This window comes from Mandrillus leucophaeus, unplaced genomic scaffold (assembly GCF_000951045.1).
Source record: "Mandrillus leucophaeus isolate KB7577 unplaced genomic scaffold, Mleu.le_1.0 Scaffold501, whole genome shotgun sequence".
NCBI classification, from domain to species: Eukaryota; Metazoa; Chordata; class Mammalia; order Primates; family Cercopithecidae; genus Mandrillus; species Mandrillus leucophaeus.
This window is the reverse complement of record NW_012105377.1, coordinates 1,808,546-1,829,756: the sequence shown is the minus strand read 5'-3', so window position 1 is coordinate 1,829,756 and position 21,211 is coordinate 1,808,546. Positions and strand designations below refer to the sequence as shown.

The following is a 21,211-nucleotide window of genomic DNA, read 5'->3' as shown; positions in this document are numbered from 1 at the left end:
CAGAGGCAGGTAGATCATGAAGTCAAAAGTTCGAGACCAGCCTGATCAACATGGTGAAACCCCGTCTCTACTAACAGTACAAAAATTAGCCAGGCGTGGTGGCACGCACCTGTAATCCCAGCTACTCAGGAGGCTGGGGCAGAAGAATCACTTGAATCCGGGAGGTGGAGGTTGCAGTGAGCCGAGATCGTGCCACTGCACTCCGGTCTGGGCAACAGAGCAAGACTCTGTCTCAAAAAAAAAAAAAAAAGCAAAAATCAAAACCATAAAACCCTAGAAAACAAGGTAGGCAATACCATTCAGGACTTAGGCATGGGCAAAGATTTCCTGACAAAGATGCCAAAAGCAATTGGAACAAAAGCAAAAACTGAAAAGTTGGGATCTAATTAAACTAGAGTTTCTGCATAGCGAAGAAAACTATCATCAGAATAAACAGAAAACCTACAGAACAAGAGAAAATTTCTGCAAACTATGCATCTGACAAAAGTCTAATATCCAGCATCCACAAGGAATTTAAATTTACAAAAAACAACCACCCCATTAAAAAGTGGGCAAAGGACATGAACAAACACTTCTCAAAAGAAGACATGTATGTGGCCAAAAATCACATGAAAGAAAAGCTCAACATCACGGATTAGAGAAATGCAAATCAAAACCACAATGAGATACCATCTCACACCAGTAAGAATGGGTATTATTAAAAAGTCAAAAAACGGCTGAGCGTGGTGGCTCATGCCTGTAATCCCAGCACTCTGGGAGGCCGAGGCCGGCGGATCACGAGGTCAGGAGATCGAGACCATCCCAGCTAACACGGTGAAATCCCATCTCTACCAAAACATACAAAAAAATTAGCCGGGCATGGTGGTGGGCACCTGTAGTCCCAGCTAATTGGGAGGCTGAGACAGGAGAATGGCGTGAACCCGGGAGGCGGAGCTTGCAGTGAGCCAAGATGGCACCACTGCACTCCAGCCTGGGGGACAGAGCGAGACTCCATCTCAAAAAAAAAAAAAAAAAAGTCAAAAAACAACAGATGCTGGCAAGGTTGTAGAGAAAAAGGAAGGCTTATACACTGTTGGTGGGAGTAAATTACTTCAGCCATTGTAGAGGACAGTGTGGTGATTCCTCAAAGACCTAAGGACAGAAATACCATTTGACCCAGCAATCCCATTACTGGGTATAAACCCAAAAGAAATATAAATCATTCTTTTATAAAGACATATGCACACATTTGTTCACTGCTGCACTATTCACAATAGCAAAGACATGGAATCAACCTAAATGCCCACTGATGGTAGACTGGATCAAGAAAATGAGGTACACATATACCATAGAATACTATGCAGCCATAAAAAAAGAATGTGACAATGTCCTTTTCAGGGACATGAATGGAGCTGCAGGTCATTATCTTTCGCAAACTAACACAGGAACAGAAAACCAAATACCGTATGTTCTCTCTAATAAGTGGGAGCTCAATGATGAGAACACATGGACATAGAGGGGAACAATATACACTGAGGCCTTTCAAAGGGGTAGAGGGTGGGAGGAGGGAAAGGATGAGGCAAAATAACTAATGTATACTAGGCTTAATACCTACGTGATGAAATAATCTCTACAACAAAGCCCCATGACACAACTTTGCCTATGTATCAAACCTGTACTTGTACCCCTGAACTTAAAAGTTAAAAAAAAAAAAAAAAAGAAATTATAGAAAATAAGTCTTCAACTCTCAACTGGCTCAGGAGAGATGAAAGCCAATACACTGAAAATATATATCAATACGCAATTAAAACCTAGCAATCCAGAAACTGTAATAAAGGAATTTTAACAAAATATACTATACATTTATATAAATTATAATGTTAAAAACTATGTAATGATATAATGTAAATAACACTAATATGTACCCAGACAGTGTGCTAATAAGCATTTATCATTTCATTTAATGCATCTTGTGAGAAAGGTGATATTCTCTTCACTTTTATAAGCACAAAACTGAGTGTCAAAGAGGTCATGTAATCTGTACTCCAACACACAAACAGTGAAGCAGGGATTCAAACCCAAGTCCATGTTCATAATCACTATTCCACTGATCAAAACATAGGCATTATAATTCTTCTGAATTCAGATTACTAAATAATATTATGCCTAATCTGACATATCTTCATAAACTACATTAATCACAGATAATCTAGTAACTCCCTACTAAATAACTATTACAGAATAAAGCTTAAGTACCTAGACAGCTACTTGTGTATGGTTTTAAAGTAATGCTATTTTTATGCCTGTAATCACAAGGCTTTGGGAGGCCAAAGTGGGAGGACTGCTTGAGGCCAGGAGTTCAAGACCAATCTGGGCAACATAGTGAGACCACCATCTCTAAAAAAGAAAGTTATAAATTTTTTAAAAAATTATCCAGGCGTGGGCCACGCATGGTGGCTCACGCCTGTAATCCCAGCAGTTTGGGAGGCTGAGGTGGGCGGATCACAAGGTCAGGAGATCAATACCATCCTGGCTAACACGGTGAAACCCCGTCTCTACTAAAAAAAAATACAAAATTTATCCAGGTGTGGTGGCAGGCGCCTCTAGTCCCAGCTACTCGGGAGGCTGAGCCAGGAGAATGGCGTGAACACAGGAGGCAGAGCTTGAAGTGAGCTGAGACCGCACCACTGCACTCCAGCCTGTCTCAAAAAAAAAAAAAAAATTAGCCAGGTGTAGTGGTGTGTGCTTGTAGCCCTAGCTACCTGGGAGGCTGAGGCAGAAGAATCACTTGAGCCCAGGAGCTCAAGGTTACAGTGAGCTATGATCGCACCACTACACTCCATCCAGTTCAACAGAGTGAAACCCTATCTCTAAATAAATACAAAATAAAAAAGAAGGCCGAGCGTGGTGGCTCACACCTGTAATCCTAGCACTTTGGGAAGCTGAGGCAGTCGGATAACTTGAGGTTGGAAGTTCAAGACCAGCCTGGCCAACATGGTGAAACCTTGTCTCTACTAAAAACACAAAAATTAGCCTGGCGTGATGGTGCATATCTGTAATCCCAGCTACTTAGGAGGCTGAGGCAGAAGAATTGCTTGAACCCAGGAGGCAGAGGTTGCAATGAGCGGAGATCGCATCACTGCACTCCAGCCTGTACTCTGTCTCCAAAAAAAAAAAAGTAATGGTATTTTTAACCATATATTTTTTATAGTGCTTCTGTATTTCTATTTATACTGTAGAGCTTACAGTATAAAAACAATTTAGCCATTAGACTAACATATTCCTCTACTGTTCTCAAAAAACTGGTGAGATAAACTCGAAGCAAGTCTTAGAAAAAAAGCGTGATTTACAATATAAACCTTGTATGTGGTTGGTGAAAAAAGTAATTGTGGTTCTTGCCATGACTTTTAATATATCCTACAAAGACATTAATTTTTTTTAAGAGAGAGAAACACTTGATTAAAATATTGGAGGCTGGGCGCGATGATTCACACCTACAATCCTAGCACTTTGGGAGGCCAGGTGGATCACCTGAGGTCAGGAGTTCAAGACCAGCCTGGCAACATAGTGAAACACCGTCGCTATCAAAAATACAAAAATTAGCTGGGCATGGTGGCGGGTGCCTGTGATCCCAGCTACTTCAGAGGCTGACGCAGGAGAATCGCTTGAACCCGGGAGGCAGAGGTTGCAGTGAGCCAAGATCAAGCCATTGCTCCAGCCTAGGCAACAGAGAGAGACTCTGTCTCAAAAAAAAAATAAAACAAATTGGAAGTTACTTGTTCCAGTATTTTATTTTCCATTCATAAATCTTTCTACTTTTCTATTTTTTTTAAAAAAAAGCCCAATTAAGATCCTCAATATATGCAACTATTAAAAGAAACATATTTTTAGTAAAGTTTTCAATAGCTGCACTTGCAGATAAAATGTTCCTCCAATCCCCCAATAAAAAATAAAAATCAAAAAACAGAAAAACCTACTTCCCTTAGAATAAGGATAAAAATGTATAAAGGAATTTGAAAGAATAAAAAATTGCCTTGCAGCACTGAAATGAGTGCAAAGTCATTTATCTTTGTGACTTAACAAAAAAAGATGTTTGCTTGCTGCTTTCTTTTTGAAAAAGCTCTTCAGTCAATTATTGATTAAATGGCATAATAAGAAAAGCTGCTAGAAAGTCACAGACAATCTGAATCACAGTTTTAAAAAACTCTCCAGTCATTTCTCTGAGGACAGCAAGTAAAGATAATTCAAGTACAGAAGGAACTTAAAATGTACTCACCTCAACAATTAGCAGACTGCACAGTGATGAGTAGTAAGGAGAATAAGGAAGGTCTAATTAGTGTTAGGCGAGGGGACAGAGGCTGTTAACAATTATCTAACCCATCCTATTACTATTCTGGCTGTTTCTACTGAGACTTGTTCGGAGGGTGAGCCCTCCTGAGTTTCTTACTACTCCTTAATTGGACATACACTAGTGTGCAAAATGGATTCTCATTCTCAAATAATCCAGAGAAACAATATTTCAGTGGTAAAGCAAAAGGTCTAACCACAATAACAAATTATTTTCTTGTTGACAACACACACATACGATATTGAGATATTATGAATGACAAATAGGTATATAGAACTGTAATGAGGTATTTATTGCCTGGTCTTAACAACTGGAATTTAACAACGGAGTTTCAAGACTCCACATACACTCTTCCAAAGTGCTACAAGATAATCAATGTTTCCAACTATGTGAAAACTGTTCGTGTGTGCCCAAAGGTTAAAACTTAGGTAGAAGAAAATGTACTCTGAGCATTTATTAAGTTAAAATAAATATATAAAAGTTCTTGAAGAAACAACACTACCTGAGAGTTTTAAATTGTATCAAAGCATAAGGCACAACATAATTCAAGAGAATAAATTCTAGATTAAACTTTCAAAATCCCTAAGGATTCTCAAAAGGAGATATTTTCAGCAATAGATACAAATGGATACAACCTCTTGTAAGAATCAGCACTATCAATATATACTCCACTTAAAGATATAAAAGGAAAAAAGTGACATTTAGAAATGCAAAGAAAATGGCAGAATATATTGATCAAAATGATACTGCATTTGAGTGGTTTTGAGGCAGAAGAATAGGGTCTGGAGGCAGGGAACCTAAGGCCATTTCACCTTGACTTTCCAGAAATAAATTGAAAGGAAAACCCTAACTTTCCACGCTTAAGTAACAAAAGGACCAGAGACTACTCCCTTTTTCAAACCCCCACCTCTTTTGCGAGGCAGATGGGAAATTGAAAGTACCACTGATAGGTTGCAAAAAGCAACCAATCAGATGTTTGCATAGGAGTGTAACTCTGTAACTTCACTTCAGCCTCTGATTGGTTGCACATAGCAACCAACCTCTGATTGGCTGCACACAGCAACCAGTCAGACTAACTGAAGGTAGCTATGTGCAACCAATCAGACTAAGGGCCAAGTCTTCAATTGCACAGAAGTGCAACTTCCTAACTTCACTTTAGCCTCTGATGAGTTGCTTCCCACAACCAATCAGATGTTTACATAGGGGTGTGACCTCTGATTGACTGCAGGCCACCATTTCATTTACATGAGGTGAATGCCAAGTGGCCAATGGGAAACGTATATAGGGTATTTAGACCCCAGAAGATTCTGTATCCAAACCCTTGAGCAGCTGCTCGGGCCAATTCCCACCCTGTGGAGTGTACTTGTTTTCAATAAATACCTGCTTTTGATGCTTCATTCTTTACTTGTTTGTGCACTTTGTCCAATTCTTTGTTCAAAATGCCAAGAACCTGGACACTGTCCACCACTTTCTACCATCTTTCAACAAAAATCTATACCCATTATGTACTATGCCCTCCTCTAGATAGTGTGTTACACACTACTCTAAATAAGGGGTCCCCAATCCCCAGGCTGTTAGGAACCAGGCCACACAGCAGGAGGTGAGTGGCAGGCACGTGAACATCACTGTCTGAGCTCTGCCTCCTGTCTGATCAGCAGTTACATTTGATTCTCATAGGAGCATGAACTCTATTGTGAGCTGCCCATGAAAGATTTAGGCGTAAGTTCCATCTGAAGTAGAACAGTTTCATCCCGAAACCATCCCCCCGACTTCTAACTGTGGAAAACTTGTCTTCCACGAAACTGGTCCCTAGTGCCAAAAAGGTTAGGGACCACTGCTCTAAATTATGTGCTATGCCCTACTCTAGATACTCGAGTTCAAACAATGAACAAAACAGACAAAAAAACCTGCCTTCATGACGTATATAGTGGAAAGGGAAGATAAAGTGACAAGATATAAATAAACAAAATTTGTAATGTACTAGATGGTGATGAGTGCTATCCAGAAAAATAAATCAGGATTTTCTATGATTTGGATTCAATTCATTTTAGCAAATTTCTTGCCCCTAAAATCCCACAAATACCTTTGTGAAAACTGCACTAATCTATAAGCCATGAAGTCCAAAAAACCTAACAATTGTGATTTACAATGATGGTCACAGCTTCTATTTTTAAAATTATATGGCTTCTCATTTACTTGCTAAAATTAAGTGCAGTAGCTTACAATTTACTAAACGTAAACATGTAAAAGCATGCCAACATAAATATGTGACTGATAGCTGATTACCTATGTATTTTTCAAATTAATATAATTTTAAGAGCTACACTACATTAATATACATAATCTTAAGAACTATATGTCCAAAATTGGATCGACAAAGCACACTTTTTAAAAAATTTAGAATTGCAAATTCCCGGCCCAATTCTGCCCTTTCTCTACCCACCAAAAAAACTATTCTAGTCATTGATTATCCAGAATGGGATTCCCTCCTCCTTACAGAATAAGAAACTATTGTGGAGGAACCGAAAAAGGAAAGCATAGGGGATTTTCATATGGCCTTCAAGAGAGCCTTAAGAAGAAATGACATATTTCAACAGACTTCATAACCTTTCAAGTGATAAAACAATATCCTGAGTAAAACGAACGTACAAACCTAATGTGTAGGTCAATCTCAAGTCATTTAATTGAAGGCAGTGACTAATCAAGACCACCTGTGCCCAATACACTGATAAATTACAAAGCAAGAAATCCAGGGCAGCCCTACTTTATCAATGTCAACTCTCAAAACACTGATCAAAGTAAAAAGGAATAGATATTCAATAATAAAACTCTAAGTAAAAATCAAAGTTGTGGTATTATCACTAGCTAAAAGGAGACCAAACAACAAAGTGTCCTTACTTAATTAATTAAAAATAATTCTGATGACATGAGTTATGGCAATGCACAAATAGCTTATACACTAAGTAAAACTCCCAACTCACTAATCAGTGACTGGTTTACACACATCTTTTCTAGAAACCTGTCCACTTTCACCTATTAAGAACTTTGAACTCTTACGATGTATCCAGTAAAAATCATTATCATCTAGTTGTGGAGAACTTTCTACTATTTGCTTCAACTTCTTAGAAATGATTAAAGGAGAATTCTAGCATTAGAATAAATACAATTACTCTGACCCTAGAAATATACTCTGAAATGTTAGGCTACCTACCTTTATGCCTCAAGGCTGAATCCAATTAATGTCTGGAAAATGTTTTCAATTAAGTTTGCACGGCTGTCCAGTAATGGATGAAAAACTTGGAAGCTGGCTAAAGACACCAAGAGAGCTGACTGAATGTAGGGTTGAGCACTGTTTCTTAACAAATCTATGATTTTAGTTAAAAAATGCAGTCAGTTCTATCTAATATAGTCTATTATACTAAGGGTTCAACTATCATTTTCTATTGTTTGTGAAGCTTTGTATTTAGTTACAAAAACTTAATCAGGTTTATTCTGATAAAAATGAAATTTATTTTTAAATAAATTACAAATTAGTCCCTAACTAATCCTGCCATGTAATCTAACTTACAGAATTTTAGACTGAACTATTTGACAGTTCTCTATGGTTTCTAAATCCACGTTATTCTGAGAAGACTGTAGTTAATCATTTTTGGCAATTCAACACATTTATAAATCTTAAAGAAAAAGTTACCAAAAACTAGGTTTAATTTATGGTCCAAAGAGTATTAATAAATTATACCTACAGAGAACAGTGTTAGGTTTTACTCAACTTTCCCAAAACTGAAATTAAAAATCAACAAGGCCCAGCTTCTTGTATAAGCATAAATGAATAAAGGGTCTAGATACTGATCTGTGTACTTTTACAGAATCACATCATGCATATTAATAACAATCATAAGAGCAGTAGTTATTACTGCTGTTAAATGCCTTCCAAAGTGTTCACAACATTTTCCTTAATTATATCACCAGTAAAATTACATCATCTCCAGTTGAATAATCAAACTTTGAAATGATTTTTTGAAATTAGTATCCAAAGACATACCAGAATTCTGATATTATACAGCTAAGAATGGAGTTTAACAGTTGATCTAAGAAAAGTTACATAAAAATAAAATTATTAAGAAGTTGTTATGATTCCTTTCATCTGATCATTATTAAATAGGGATAGAAGTAGTTTAAAATCACGGTGCTATTATGCTACAATGACAAAAAACAGAGTGCACTCTTCAACCGCCCAAACCACTTCCTTCCAACAAGAGGAAAATGAGACCTTTATCATGTTTACCGCTAATGCAAAGCTGCATTTATATGAAATCATAATTAAGATTATTCAATTTCTTAGTTATGACAAAAATGAATCTTTCTTCCAAATCTTTTATTCTTAAAAAATGTAATATAAATTTGAAAAAGCACTTCTTGTCACCGAAGCAAGAATACAGCATTTAGCTATATAATCTACAAAGTTTAAGGGTGCTTAGCTAGTTGCTCAAGATGTTTTCATGCACTCCTCAGATTTACTCTAAAATGAGATGAGAAGGCGAATTTCAGAGGATTTATCACCCATGCCTCTGTGAAAAGAGCTGATGTGCTTTATTTCTTAATGGAGTTTCTTCCCCATTTAAAGTTTTCTATTTTATTCTATAAAATATATATAATCAGAATTATGTAAGCTCCTAAGCTTAAAAATAAAATATTGAAACTTACATGCACTGGTATAGGTCTACATGGACATCAGTTCTGAAGACTTTTTAAAGAATTTATGGAAGAAGTAGCTACTGAGACAACAAAAAGGCCATACTGACTTGCCACTGAGTCACTAGGATACCTGACAAAGAATTATACACTCAGTGTTCAACTTATGGAAAGATATACAAATGGTTTTTAATAAATCAGTAACCCTTATCCTATAATAACATCATATTTCATAGCCCAGTAAATCACATCAAACTCAAGATAAAACAATTAATGCTTATACACTGAGATGTGAATGTGTCCCAGAAATATATGAGTAATTCTGAAATAGGCAGTATTAGCACAACTATGAACACAGATTTGTAGAACTATAGTTCAGCCAGGAGGCAAAGAAATAGACTAATTTTTCAAGATTCCCTTTTGTCCTAATTGAAAAAGGAATAAAGATACATACAATGATTGAGAAAATAATCAGTGCTAAGCATTCCCTTTACATTTATATGATCATCGTAGATAACGATTCAGAAAATAATCAGTCCTAAGCATTCCCTTTACCTGTATATGATCATTGCGGGTAACTATAATTGACCAACTATTATGAATCCCGTTGGCCATTACAACCAACCACAAGTCAACATGACTTTTTCTACCCTTCCTCCTCTACTCTGTCTGCAAAACCTCATTCTGTGAAACTCATCACCACAATGAAGTCAGGCTCCCTATAAATCTTCTCAGAATATAATTGTTCAAAGGCATCTGACTATGAGGAATTCTCCATTACTTTACCACATTTGCTTTAGGTTGTAAACCATATGGAGTATATTATACTTATACCACCTAATTTTCAGTAACTTCAGAAGGCAATTCTAAATTTTTAATGCAGCCTGTAATGCACATGTTTTGAACAAGGTTTTCTTAGTAATTCTTGCTTCTGTACTGGTTCAAAGCAGCTAAAATTAGCTTTTACAGATCTTTTTCTAATCTGAATCCCAGTATTTTCCTATCCAAGTTTCTGGGCAACAGGTAGGGTATCCAAGTCTTAGTAAATGACACTCCGCTCATCCGTTATAGCAAAGGGTGTTTATATTAAAGTAGGTGCTCTTCTGTCCTCTGAGAGCTATTGGCTAGACTCATTCTCTAATACGCAATAAATAGTGCCTTAAAAACCTGGGTCATTCAAGATTAGGATATTTCACATCTTTTTTTTCCATATAGAATACTTTTTAAATTTAATAATGTTGACTCTAAGTAGTAAAAACTAATGAGAAGAATATACCTGAAAACACTGCATTGGTTTTCAGATGATAAAAGACAAAAAATACAAATGAACAATGCTGTTCAGAAAAAATTCCAGGAAACAGAAAAAGGATCCTATATCCCTCCACTTTTTCAACACCATATTAAACATAAGACAATGTCAACCTTTGTCTACTATCTTGAAGAAGTCCAATATTCTGTGAATTGTGATCATACATCCTGAAATCAGGTTAAGGAAAAAGTGTTTGAAGAGATGAAAGTCCAGATTCCACTAGGAATTCTCCCTTCTCCCAACAAGAGATAAGACACGGAAAGTAGGCAACAAAAATAAATAAACAAACTTTGTATCCTTGTAGCTACTGGTACAGACTTTGCTTTGAGTTGGTTTCATTGTTATTATGGTCAGCAAGAAAATAAATTACATGCTTTTTTTTTTTTGAAGAGATGAGGTGCAGTGGCAATTCACTGACATGATCCCACAAACTGACCAGCATGGGGGTTTTGACTTGCTGTTTCTGACCTGGTCTGGTTCACCTCTCTGGCAATCTGGCATCCTGAGAGGTCACCATATTCATGCCAAACTTAGTGTGGACATCCAACCAGCATAGCGCACTATGACCCACAACTCCTGGGCTAAAGGGATCTCTCTACCTAATCTTGACCTCTCCACCTCAGCCTCCCAAGTAGCTGAGACTACTGGCACACACCTGTACATTCTATTACCAATAATGTTAAATGTTTAAAAAAAAAAAAAATTAAAAACATAAACAGGGTAGAAAATTATAGCAAAGCAGAAACTCAATCTAAAATCTTAACTTTCAATCTTTATATAAGGCAGTAAAGTCTCTTAATGAGAGAGAAATAGCAATTTCAAAAGCCAAATGTCAGGACACAGGAATAACAGGTGAGCACTGTCCTAAAACAAATGCATGATTTTAGAAACCTAGAGTAAGAAGGAAAACAGCCAGGCACGGTGGCTCACACCTGTAATCCCAGCATTTTGGGAGGCTGAGGCAGGCAGATCACTTGAGACCAGGAATTCAAGACCAGCCTGGCCACCACAGCAAAACCCCATCTCTACTAAAAATACAAAAAGTTGCTGGGTGTGGTGGTGCACACCTGTAATCCCAGCTACTTGGGAGGCACAAGAATCATTTAAACCTGGGAGGCAGAGGTTGCACTAAGCTGAGATCGTGCCACTGCACTCCAGCCTGGGTGACAGAGCGAGACACCATCTCGAAAAATAAATAAATAAATAAATAAATAAATAAATAAATAAATAATTTTAAAAAGTAAAAGAAAGAAAACAACTGTTACTTGGACCACACACAATGCAAGTAGAAAAATAGGATAACCTGACTCATACTATTTAACCAGTGTCATTGCTCACTTTCCTCACTATCTAATCCTCAAAATTGAGGCTTAATGGCAAAAGATAAAATAAAATAAGAAGTTTTATTTGCTAAAACTGAGAACAGAATGAACATTATAAATGTTAAAATTAAGTGTGAATACATGACATTAAAAAATTTAGTATATTCGGTTATTAAAACCTATGAATTGGAAACAAAATCAAAATGCAAATTACAAATATTTTGAGCACATATAAAAGCACTATTTTCCTGTTTTTGTTGTTGTTGTTGTTTGAGACAGGCTCTCACTCTGTCACCCAGGTTGGAGTATAGTGGCACAGTCTTGGCTCATTGCAACTGCTGACTCCTGCGCTCAAGCAATTCTCCCACTTCAGCCTCTGGAATAGCTGAGACTACTGGTGCATGCCACCATACCCAGCTAAATTTTTTTGTATTTTTAGTAGAGATGGGGTTTCGCCATGTTGCCCAGGCTGAACTCCTGAGCTCAAGCAATCCACCCACCTCAGCCTTCCAAAGTGCTGGGATTACAGCTGTGAGCCACGGCTCCCAGCCCAAAAGCACTATTTTCTATTTCTTCTAACCATACACAATATATTTATCAGAAGTCCATATGGTCCAGGTGCAGTGGTTCACACATGTAATCCCAGCTACTCGGGAGGCTGAGGTGGGAGGATCACTTGAGCACAGGAGTTTAAGGCCGCGGTGACCTAGGATACCACCATTGCACTCCAGCCTGGGCAACAAAGTGAGACCTTGTCTCAAAAAAGAAAAAGTCCATAAGATGCAGAAAATAAGATTTTGCTATTATGCTTCATGTTCCCAAATATGCACAGTGAAAAACTTTTCATGAGTTCAATTTTAAAAAACAAACACATGCAGCTTAAAGTTCTCATGGCTGAACTTACCGTCTTGTGACCGTTCTGGCAGGCAACATGCAGTGCTGTCTGCCCCATGGCATCCTCAACATCAACATCACTGACATGCTGCACAAGGTCATGGAGTAGTTCTGTCCGCCCATTCACAGCCAGCCAGTGTATCTGTGAAGCCATTTAGTTACTTAACGTTTGTGTAGTAGTGTTTTATATAAAAACAGCAGATAAATAATGTTATTTCTTAGCTGAACGTGACTTGCTCATGCAAATCGAAAGGCATTTTAAGTCCATGTAATGGTTTAAAACTAAAGGTATTTTAAGTCCATGTAATTTTTTTCCTTTTTTTAATTTAAGTTTTATTTATGGGTTTGGGGTTCTTTTTAGAGTTGGGGTCTTGCTATGTTGTTCAGGTTGGACTCAAACTCCTGAGCTCAAGTGATCCTCCTGCCTCAGCCTCCTAAATAGCTGAAACTAGGTTTTATATGAGGAAAATTTCTGTATCAAGATGCAGATTACATTACCACAGATTTCAAAATCAAGAACCCAATGCGGCTGGAAGTGGTGACTCATGTTTGTAATCTCAGCATTTTGGGAAGTTGAGGCAGGAGGATTGATTGAATAAAATGAGTTCAAGATCAGCCTGGGCAACGTAGCAAGAACCTGCTTCTATAAAAAATTTAAAAATTAGCTGGGCAGCCGGGCGCGGTAGCTCACACCTGTAATCCCGGCACTTTGGGAGGCCGAGGCAGGCGGATCACGAGGTCAGGAAATCAAGACCATCTTGGCCAACATGGTGAAACCTTGTCTCTACTAAAATACAAAAAATTAGCTGGGCATGTTGGCGTATGCCTGTAATCCCAGCTATTTGGGAGGTTGAGGCAGGGGAATCGCTTGAACCCAGGAGGCGGCAGTTGCAGTGAGCTGAGATCGTGCCACTGCACTCCAGCCTGGCAACAGAGCAAGACTGCGTCTCAAAAAAAAAAAAAAAAAAAAAATTAGCTGGGCATGGTGGCATACACCTATGGTCCTAGTTTCTCAGAATGCTAAGGTGGGAGGATCCCTTGAGCCCAGGAGTTTGAGGCTACAATGAGCTATGATTGTGCCACTGCACTCCTACCTAGGTGACAGAGTGAGAACCTGTCTCAAAAAAAAAAAAAAATTGTTTTAAAATAACTCGCAATGGTTCAAAATAGTAAGTATACTAAGCTTCCGATCATCAAATACTCTGCTTCTCAGATAATCCTGGACTCTATGCATAGCTTGTCTCTGGAGAAAAGGTATTAGATATTGTTCCTTTCCCAGAAGCAAACGGTAAGTTAAAAAGTAATTAACATTGCAATGCTATCTCCCTTACTTCCTATATTTTACAAGTAACACATGTATCTTGCATAAATAAAAAAAGGAGGATAAAAATATATATAAAACACCTATGAGTCTACCACTCAAAGATAATCAATGTTAAAACTTTGGACTATGCTATCCATTAATTTTTCACAATTTTTTTTTTTCATTAAAAAGAAAATCATGAAATCCCTGTTTTAAAATGGCAGGTTTAATCCATGCATCAGTCTCTACTTCTTCCCTAAACCCCACAGAAATGACAGTAAAGAGTATTTCCTTAAAGACTAGATCCATAAAGATACAGAGGAGACAACAGCAAGTTTTGGAAGCAAAGAAAATAGATGATGCTTTTTATCTTGTCAGATTATACTTGTTGACTTGTTGGAATGTTACACCAGTATTAGAGAAACCCCCCCAAAAAAAATGTGATTCAGATTACAGGACTCCCAAAAGGCTCAAGAATCAATAGTAAGCACCATGCACCTTTTGAAAAGAGGTTGAAAGTTTATCTAACAAGATTTAGAGCCTCATATCTCTAACCCTCCCCAACTGTGCAAGGCCAGTAATGGCCCCTCCTCAATCAGATAGAATGCAAGAGGCTTGAAAACAGTCTCTAGGTAAGAGACACCAGGCACATTGAACCAGGAATACCACATTAAGAAGGGGAGATTAAGTGCAAGTTTAAATACAGAATATTGATTTTACAAAGCATTCTTCTCTATCCAGCACACAGACTGTTAACATCTTCAGGGCAGTTGAAAGAGTCTTCTCTGAGGAGTATGACCAGCTCAAGAGTAAATGCCTAAAGAGATCGACACTGGAAAGGTCCAAGAGGCAAATGTCCAAGGAGATCATCCTACACTGAAGGCCCTAGTGAACAAACCTCACTCATGCTGACAGTCTTCAAATAGCTTTTTCCATTTCCACCAAACATTTGATAAACGCATCTAATTTGAAAGACAAAATACAAAAATTTTTTAAAGCAAAAAGTAGGGGGAAAAAGGAACCATGAATATTCAAGAAAAAAACTATATTTAATACTGTCAGAGAGAGAACATACTGATTGCGTCCTTGAAATGAGAAAAGGATACTATTTTTTGAAAGAAACGAGGAAAAAAAAAAAAAAACTCTTGGAAATTAATACTATGATAGAGACGTGCAAACTCAAAAGAAGCTTTAGAAGAAAATATTGAGGAAGTCTCCCTAAAAGTAAAAAGATAAAAGAAATGAAGAAATGAGAAAAAGTAGGAATATTAAAGGGCTAGTGTGAATAGGTCTAACGTCTAAATAACAGGAGTTGGGGAAAAAATAAAACTGAGAAAAGAAAAAGAAATCATGAAAGTAACAATTTACGAATATTTCTCATAAGTTCCCATTACATGAGTTTTCAGGCTGACAGGGTCTCAATATTATCCAGCTAAATGGATAAAATAAAGCCAAACCAAGATATAATAATCACAGGATTTTAGAACACCATGGACAAAGTAGATTCTGTAAGTTTCTAGAGAGAAAAATCAAAACAGATTTCATATAAACAATCAAGAATCAAAATAGTACTAAACTTCAAAACAAAGTAAGAAGACAACAAAGCAATGCTTTCAAAATTCTAAGGAAAAATGATGTCTCGTCTAGATTGTCAGCTAAACCGTCAATCACATAATCAGACTCAAAGACTTGAGTCATATCAAACATGCAAGATGGCAACACATCTCCCATGCACACTTTTTCTCAGGAAACTGTCAGGGTTGTGCTCTATCAGAATGACAGAATAGTTACCAGAAAAGATGGATATGAGACCCATATAACAGAGAACCCAAAGCAAGAAAAAAGCAAAAGGAATCCCCAGGATGATGATGAGACCTTCCAAACAACTGTGCAGCAGACCTAGGTATCAACCAACCCAGCCAAGAGAGCACAGAAGTCTCCTTAAGAGACTCCTTCAAGACATAATCAAGGACATGAAAGGTACTGCATACTATTAAGAGGATATTTATAAAGCTGAGAGAGACTTTGGTAATGAAATAGTAATAAGTTATAAGAAAACTTTAATAAAGCAGTAGGGCACAAAACAGATATCAAAGACATACAAACTGGAAAAGAAAGAAATAAAGGCCTGGCACGGTGGCTCATGCCTGTAATCCCAGCACTTTGGGAGGCCGAGGCAGGCGAATCACCTGAGGTCTGGAGATCAAGAACAGCCTGGCTAACCCGGCGAAACCCCGTCTCTATTAAAAATACAAAAATCGGCCAGGCGCGGTGGCGGGCACCTGTAATCCCAGCTACTCGGAGGCTGAGGCAGGAGAATGGCGTAAACCCGGGAGGCGGAGCTTGCAGTGAGCTGAGATCCGGCCACTGCACTCCAGCCTGGGCGACAGAGCGAGACTCCGTCTCAAAAAAAAAAATTAAAAAATTAAAAAAATAAAAATACAAAAATCAGCTGGGCGTGGTGGCGCACACCTGTAATCCTAGCCACTCGGGTGGCTAAGGCAGGAGAATTGCTTGAATCCAGGAGGCGGAGGTTGCAGTGAGCCAAGATCGTGCCACTGGACTGTAGCCTGCGTGACAGAATGAGACTCTGTCTAAATGAATAAACAAACAAAAAACTGTCTCTACATGCCGACAACATGACTGTCTATGTAGAAAATCCCAAGCAATTTGCCCAAAATCGCCTAGAACTAATAAGCAAGTTCAGCAAGATTGCAAGACACATAATTAACACACAAAAACCAATTGCATTTCCATCTGAACATGCATAAACTCAAATTAAAAACACAATGCCATTTACAATTATGCCAAAGAAAATGAAATAGTTATATGCTTACGAAAACATGCACAAAATCCCCAGACTGTGCTGTACAAAATTCTAATGAAAAAAATCAAAGACCTAAGTAAGTGTGGAGACATACTGTGTTTATGGATTAAAAGACTCAATCAACATAGTAAAGATAACAATTCTCCCCAAATTGATCTATCAGTTTAAAGCAACTCCAATCAAAATTCCAGCAAGGTTTTTTTGTTGATGTAGACGAGTTTATTGTAAAATTTATATGGAAAGGCAAAGGAATCAGAATGGCTAACACAATCCTGACAAAGAAAAATAAAGTGAGAGGAATTATTCTACCTGTTATTAAGACTTACAGCTACAGGCTGGGAGTGGTGGCTCAAGCCTGTAATCCCAGCACTTTGGGAGGCCGAGGCAGGTGGATCACGAAGTCAGGAGATCGAGACCATCCTGGCTAACACGGTGAAACCTCGTCTCTACTAAAAATACAAAAAATTAGCTGGGCAAGGTGGCGGGCGCCTGTAGTCCCAGCTACTCAGGAGGCTGAGGCAGGAGAATGGCGTGAACCCTGGAGGCAGAGCTTGCAGTGAGCCGATATCGTGCCACTGCACTCCAGCCTGGGCGAAAGAGCGAGACTCCATCTCAAAAAAAAAAAGACTTACAGCTACAGTAATCAAGACAGTGTGGTATTAGCAGAGAGATTAGTAGAGACACACAGATCAGTGGAACGAATAGAAAGTCCACAAGTGGATCCACACAAATATGTCCAACTGATTTTTGAGATAGATGCAAAACCACATTCATGCAGAAAGGACAGCCTTTTCAACAAACAGTGCTAGTACTGGACATTCACAGGGGGGAAAAAAAAGGAAGCCTTGACCTAAGCCTCATATCTTATGCAAACAGTAACTCGAAAGAGATCATAGACTTAAATGTGAAACACAGAAACATAAAACTTTTAGAAAAAAAGATAGGAGAAAATCTTTAGGATCGAGGGCTAGGCAAAGAGTTCTTGATACCAAAAGCATGACCCATAATGTGAAAAACTGATCAATTTGACTTCAAAATTTAAAACTTTTGCTCTTCAGAAGATTTAACTTTTGCTCTTAACACCATTACTAAAAACAGTACTGGAAGACCTAGCTACAGCAATCAGGGAAAAGAAAGAAACAAAAGACATTCAAATTAGAAAGAAAGATGTCAAATTATTTTTGTCTGCAGATGATATGATCTTGTATTGGAAAAACTTAGACTCCACCAAAAAACTGTTAGCACTGGTAAACAGGTAAGCTGCAAAATATGAAACCAACATACAAAAATCAGTAGCATTCCGATGTCAGCAGCAAACAACCTGAAAAAGAAGTAAAGAAAGTAATCCCATTTATGACAGCTACAAATAAAATAAAATACCTAGGAATCAGCTTAACCAAAGAAGTGAAAGACATCTAAAAGAAAACTATAAAAAAAAGATGCAAGAAACTGAAGAAGGCACACACAAAAAATGAAAAAATATTCCTAAGGGTTGGAAGAATCAATACTGTCAAAATGTCCATACTACTCAAAGCAATCTATGGATTCAATGTATTCTCTATCAAAATACCAATGACATTCTTCACAGAAACAGAAAAGATAATTCCAAAATTTATATGGAATCACAAAAGATCTAGAACAAAAGCCATTGTGAGTAAAAAGATAAAGACTGGAGGAATATCATTACCTGACTTCAAATTATACTACAGAGCTATAGTAACCAAAACAGCATGGTACTGGTACAAAAACAGACACACAGACCAACGGAACAGAACAGATAACCCAGAAACAAATCCATGCATCTACAGTGAACTCATTTTCTACAAGGTGCCAAGAACACACACTGGGAGTAGGGACCATCCCTTCAATAAATGGTGCTGGGAAAACTGGATATCCATAAACAAAAAATGAAACTAGCCTCTGTATCTCTTGCCATATACAAAAATCAAATAAAAATGAACTAAAAACTTAAATTTAAGACATGAAACTACTAAAATAAAACACTGGGGAACTCTCCAGGACATTGGTTTGGGCAAAGCTTTCTTGAGTAATACCCCTTGAGCAAATTTCTGGAGCAAATCTGCTTTTGAGTAAAAGCAAAAGTAACCAAAGCAAAAATGGACAAACAGGATCACTTCAAGTTAAAATGCTTCTGCACAGGAAAGGAAACAACCAACAAAGTAAAGAAACAATCCACAAAATGGGAGAAAATAACTGCAAACTATCCATCTGACAAGGGATTAATAACCAGAATATATAACGAATTCAAACAACTCTATAGTAATAAAAAAAAAATTCGATTAAAAAAAGAATGAAAGATCTGAGTAGACACTTCTCAAAAGAAGACATACAAATGGAAAACAGGTATATAAAAAGGTGCTCAACATCACTGATCATCAAAGAAACTACAATGAGGTATCATCTCACTCCTGTTAAAATGGTTTATATCCAAAAGACAGGCAATAAGAAACGTTGGAGACGATGTCAAGAAACAGGAACTGTCATACACTGTTGGTGTGAATGTGAATTTGTATAGCCACTATGGAAAACAACTGCATTCCTGGACATTTATCCCAGAAAAATGAAAACTTACGTCCACACAAAAATGTGTACCCTAATGTTTTTAACAGCTTTACTCATAATAGCCCCAAACCAGAAGTGACCCAAATGTCTTTTAACAAGTAAATAGTCAAACAAATGGTGGTATATCCACTACTAGATGGAATACTATTCAGCATTATAAAGGAACAAACTATTGATAAGTATAACCGAGGTAAGTCTCCAGGGAACATGACAAAAAAAAAACCCAATCCTCAAAGGTTCCACACAATATAATTCCATCTCTGTAACACTCCTGAAATGACTAATGGAAAACAAAGTAATGGTTGCTATAGGTTAGCCATGGGATATGAAGGACAAAGGGAAAGGTATGGTTACAAAAGGGCAACATGACGTATCTCTGTGGCGTTAGAAATGTTCAGAATATTGACTATGGTGGTGAAAATATACCATGTACAGGTAATAAAGCTACACAGGTAGCCTACACAGGTAATAAAAATGAATAGAACTTAAAATACATAAACATACACACACATACAATTAAAACTGAAGAAGGCCAAGCACGGAGGCTCACACCTGTAATCCCAGCATTTTGGAAGACCAAGGCAGGTAGATCACCCGAGGTCAGGAGCTCAAGACCAACTTGACCAACATGGTGAAACCCCATCTCTAGTAAAAGTGCAAAAATTAGCCGGGCATGGTGACACACGCCTGTGGTCCCAGCTACTTGGGAGACCGAGGCAGGAGAATTGTTTGAACGCAGGAGGCGGAGGTTGCAGTGAGCCGAGATTGCACCACTGCACTCCAGCCTGGACAACAGAGTGAGATTCTGTCTCAAAAAAATAAAATAAAATAAAACTGAGGAAATCTCAATAAGATGGATTGTATCAATGTCCATGTTCTTATTGTAATATTACACTATAATTTTGCAAAATGTTACCACTGGAGGAAACTAGGCAAAAAGTGCAGGGCATCTCTCTCTCTCTCTATTATTTCCTAGCACTGCATGTGAATCTACAATTATCTTAATTTTTTAAAAAAGACAATCATTAACTACAGGAAAATAAAATGTCATGCAAGAAAGGAAAGCAACTATAACCAACTATTTGGCTTAACTATGAATAGTTTTTGTGTAGTCAAAAATATAAAAACACACAAAAATGATCTAACTAAAATTACAGTAATTTTATTGGAGGGATACAAGGGTAAAGTGCTTATACATGACAGGGTGGGAGGAGGGGCTGAAAAAGAGAACAATCGCCTCATCTTCCAGAAAATCAACAGGTGATGCCTAAAACCAAAAAACCAAGAAGTAGCACTTAGCATGCTATTTAAATATACAGAGACAACATTTTAAAATCCATTAAAATAGCTGAGAGAGGCTGGGTGCAGTGGCTCACACCTGTAATCCCAGCACTTCAGGTGGCCAAAAGGGGATGGATCACCTGTCGTCGGGAGTTCAACACTAGCCTGACCAACATGGAGAAAACCTGTCTCTACTAAAAATACAAAATTAGCTGGGCGTGGTGGCTCACACCTGTAATCCCAGCATTTTGGGAGGCTGAAGCAGGCGATCACCTGAGGTCAGGAGTTCAAGACCAGTCTGACCAACATGGAGAAACCCCCATCTCTACTAAAAATACAAAATTAGCCAGGCATGGTGGCACATGCCTGTAATCCCAGCTACTCGGGAGGCTGAGGCAGGAGAATCTCTTGAACCTGGTAGGCGGAGGTTGTAGAGAGCCAAGATAGCACCATTGCACTCCAGCCTGGGCAACAAGAGTGAAACTCCGCCTCAAAAAAAAAAAAAATTAGCTGGGCATGGTAGCGGTGCCTATAATCCCAGCTACTCGGGAGGCTGAGGCAGGAGAATCACTTGAACCCGTGAGGTGGAAGCTGCAGTGAGCCGGGATTGTGCCATTGCACTCCAGCCTGGGAGAGAGCGAGACTCTGTTTCAAAAAAAAAAAAAAAAAAAAA

At 38.0% G+C, this 21,211-nt stretch overlaps 1 protein-coding gene across 1 annotated transcript in view; it reads right to left on the bottom strand.

The window, feature by feature from the left end:
• Nucleotides 1-21,211, bottom strand: part of HACE1 (HECT domain and ankyrin repeat containing E3 ubiquitin protein ligase 1) — a 135,418-nt gene that overhangs the window by 88,148 nt on the left and 26,059 nt on the right. Inside the window, exon 6 of the mRNA XM_011996088.1 lies at nt 12,555-12,686. Within this exon, the coding sequence (XP_011851478.1) occupies nt 12,555-12,686 (132 nt within the window). The remainder of the gene's footprint in view (nt 1-12,554; nt 12,687-21,211) is intronic.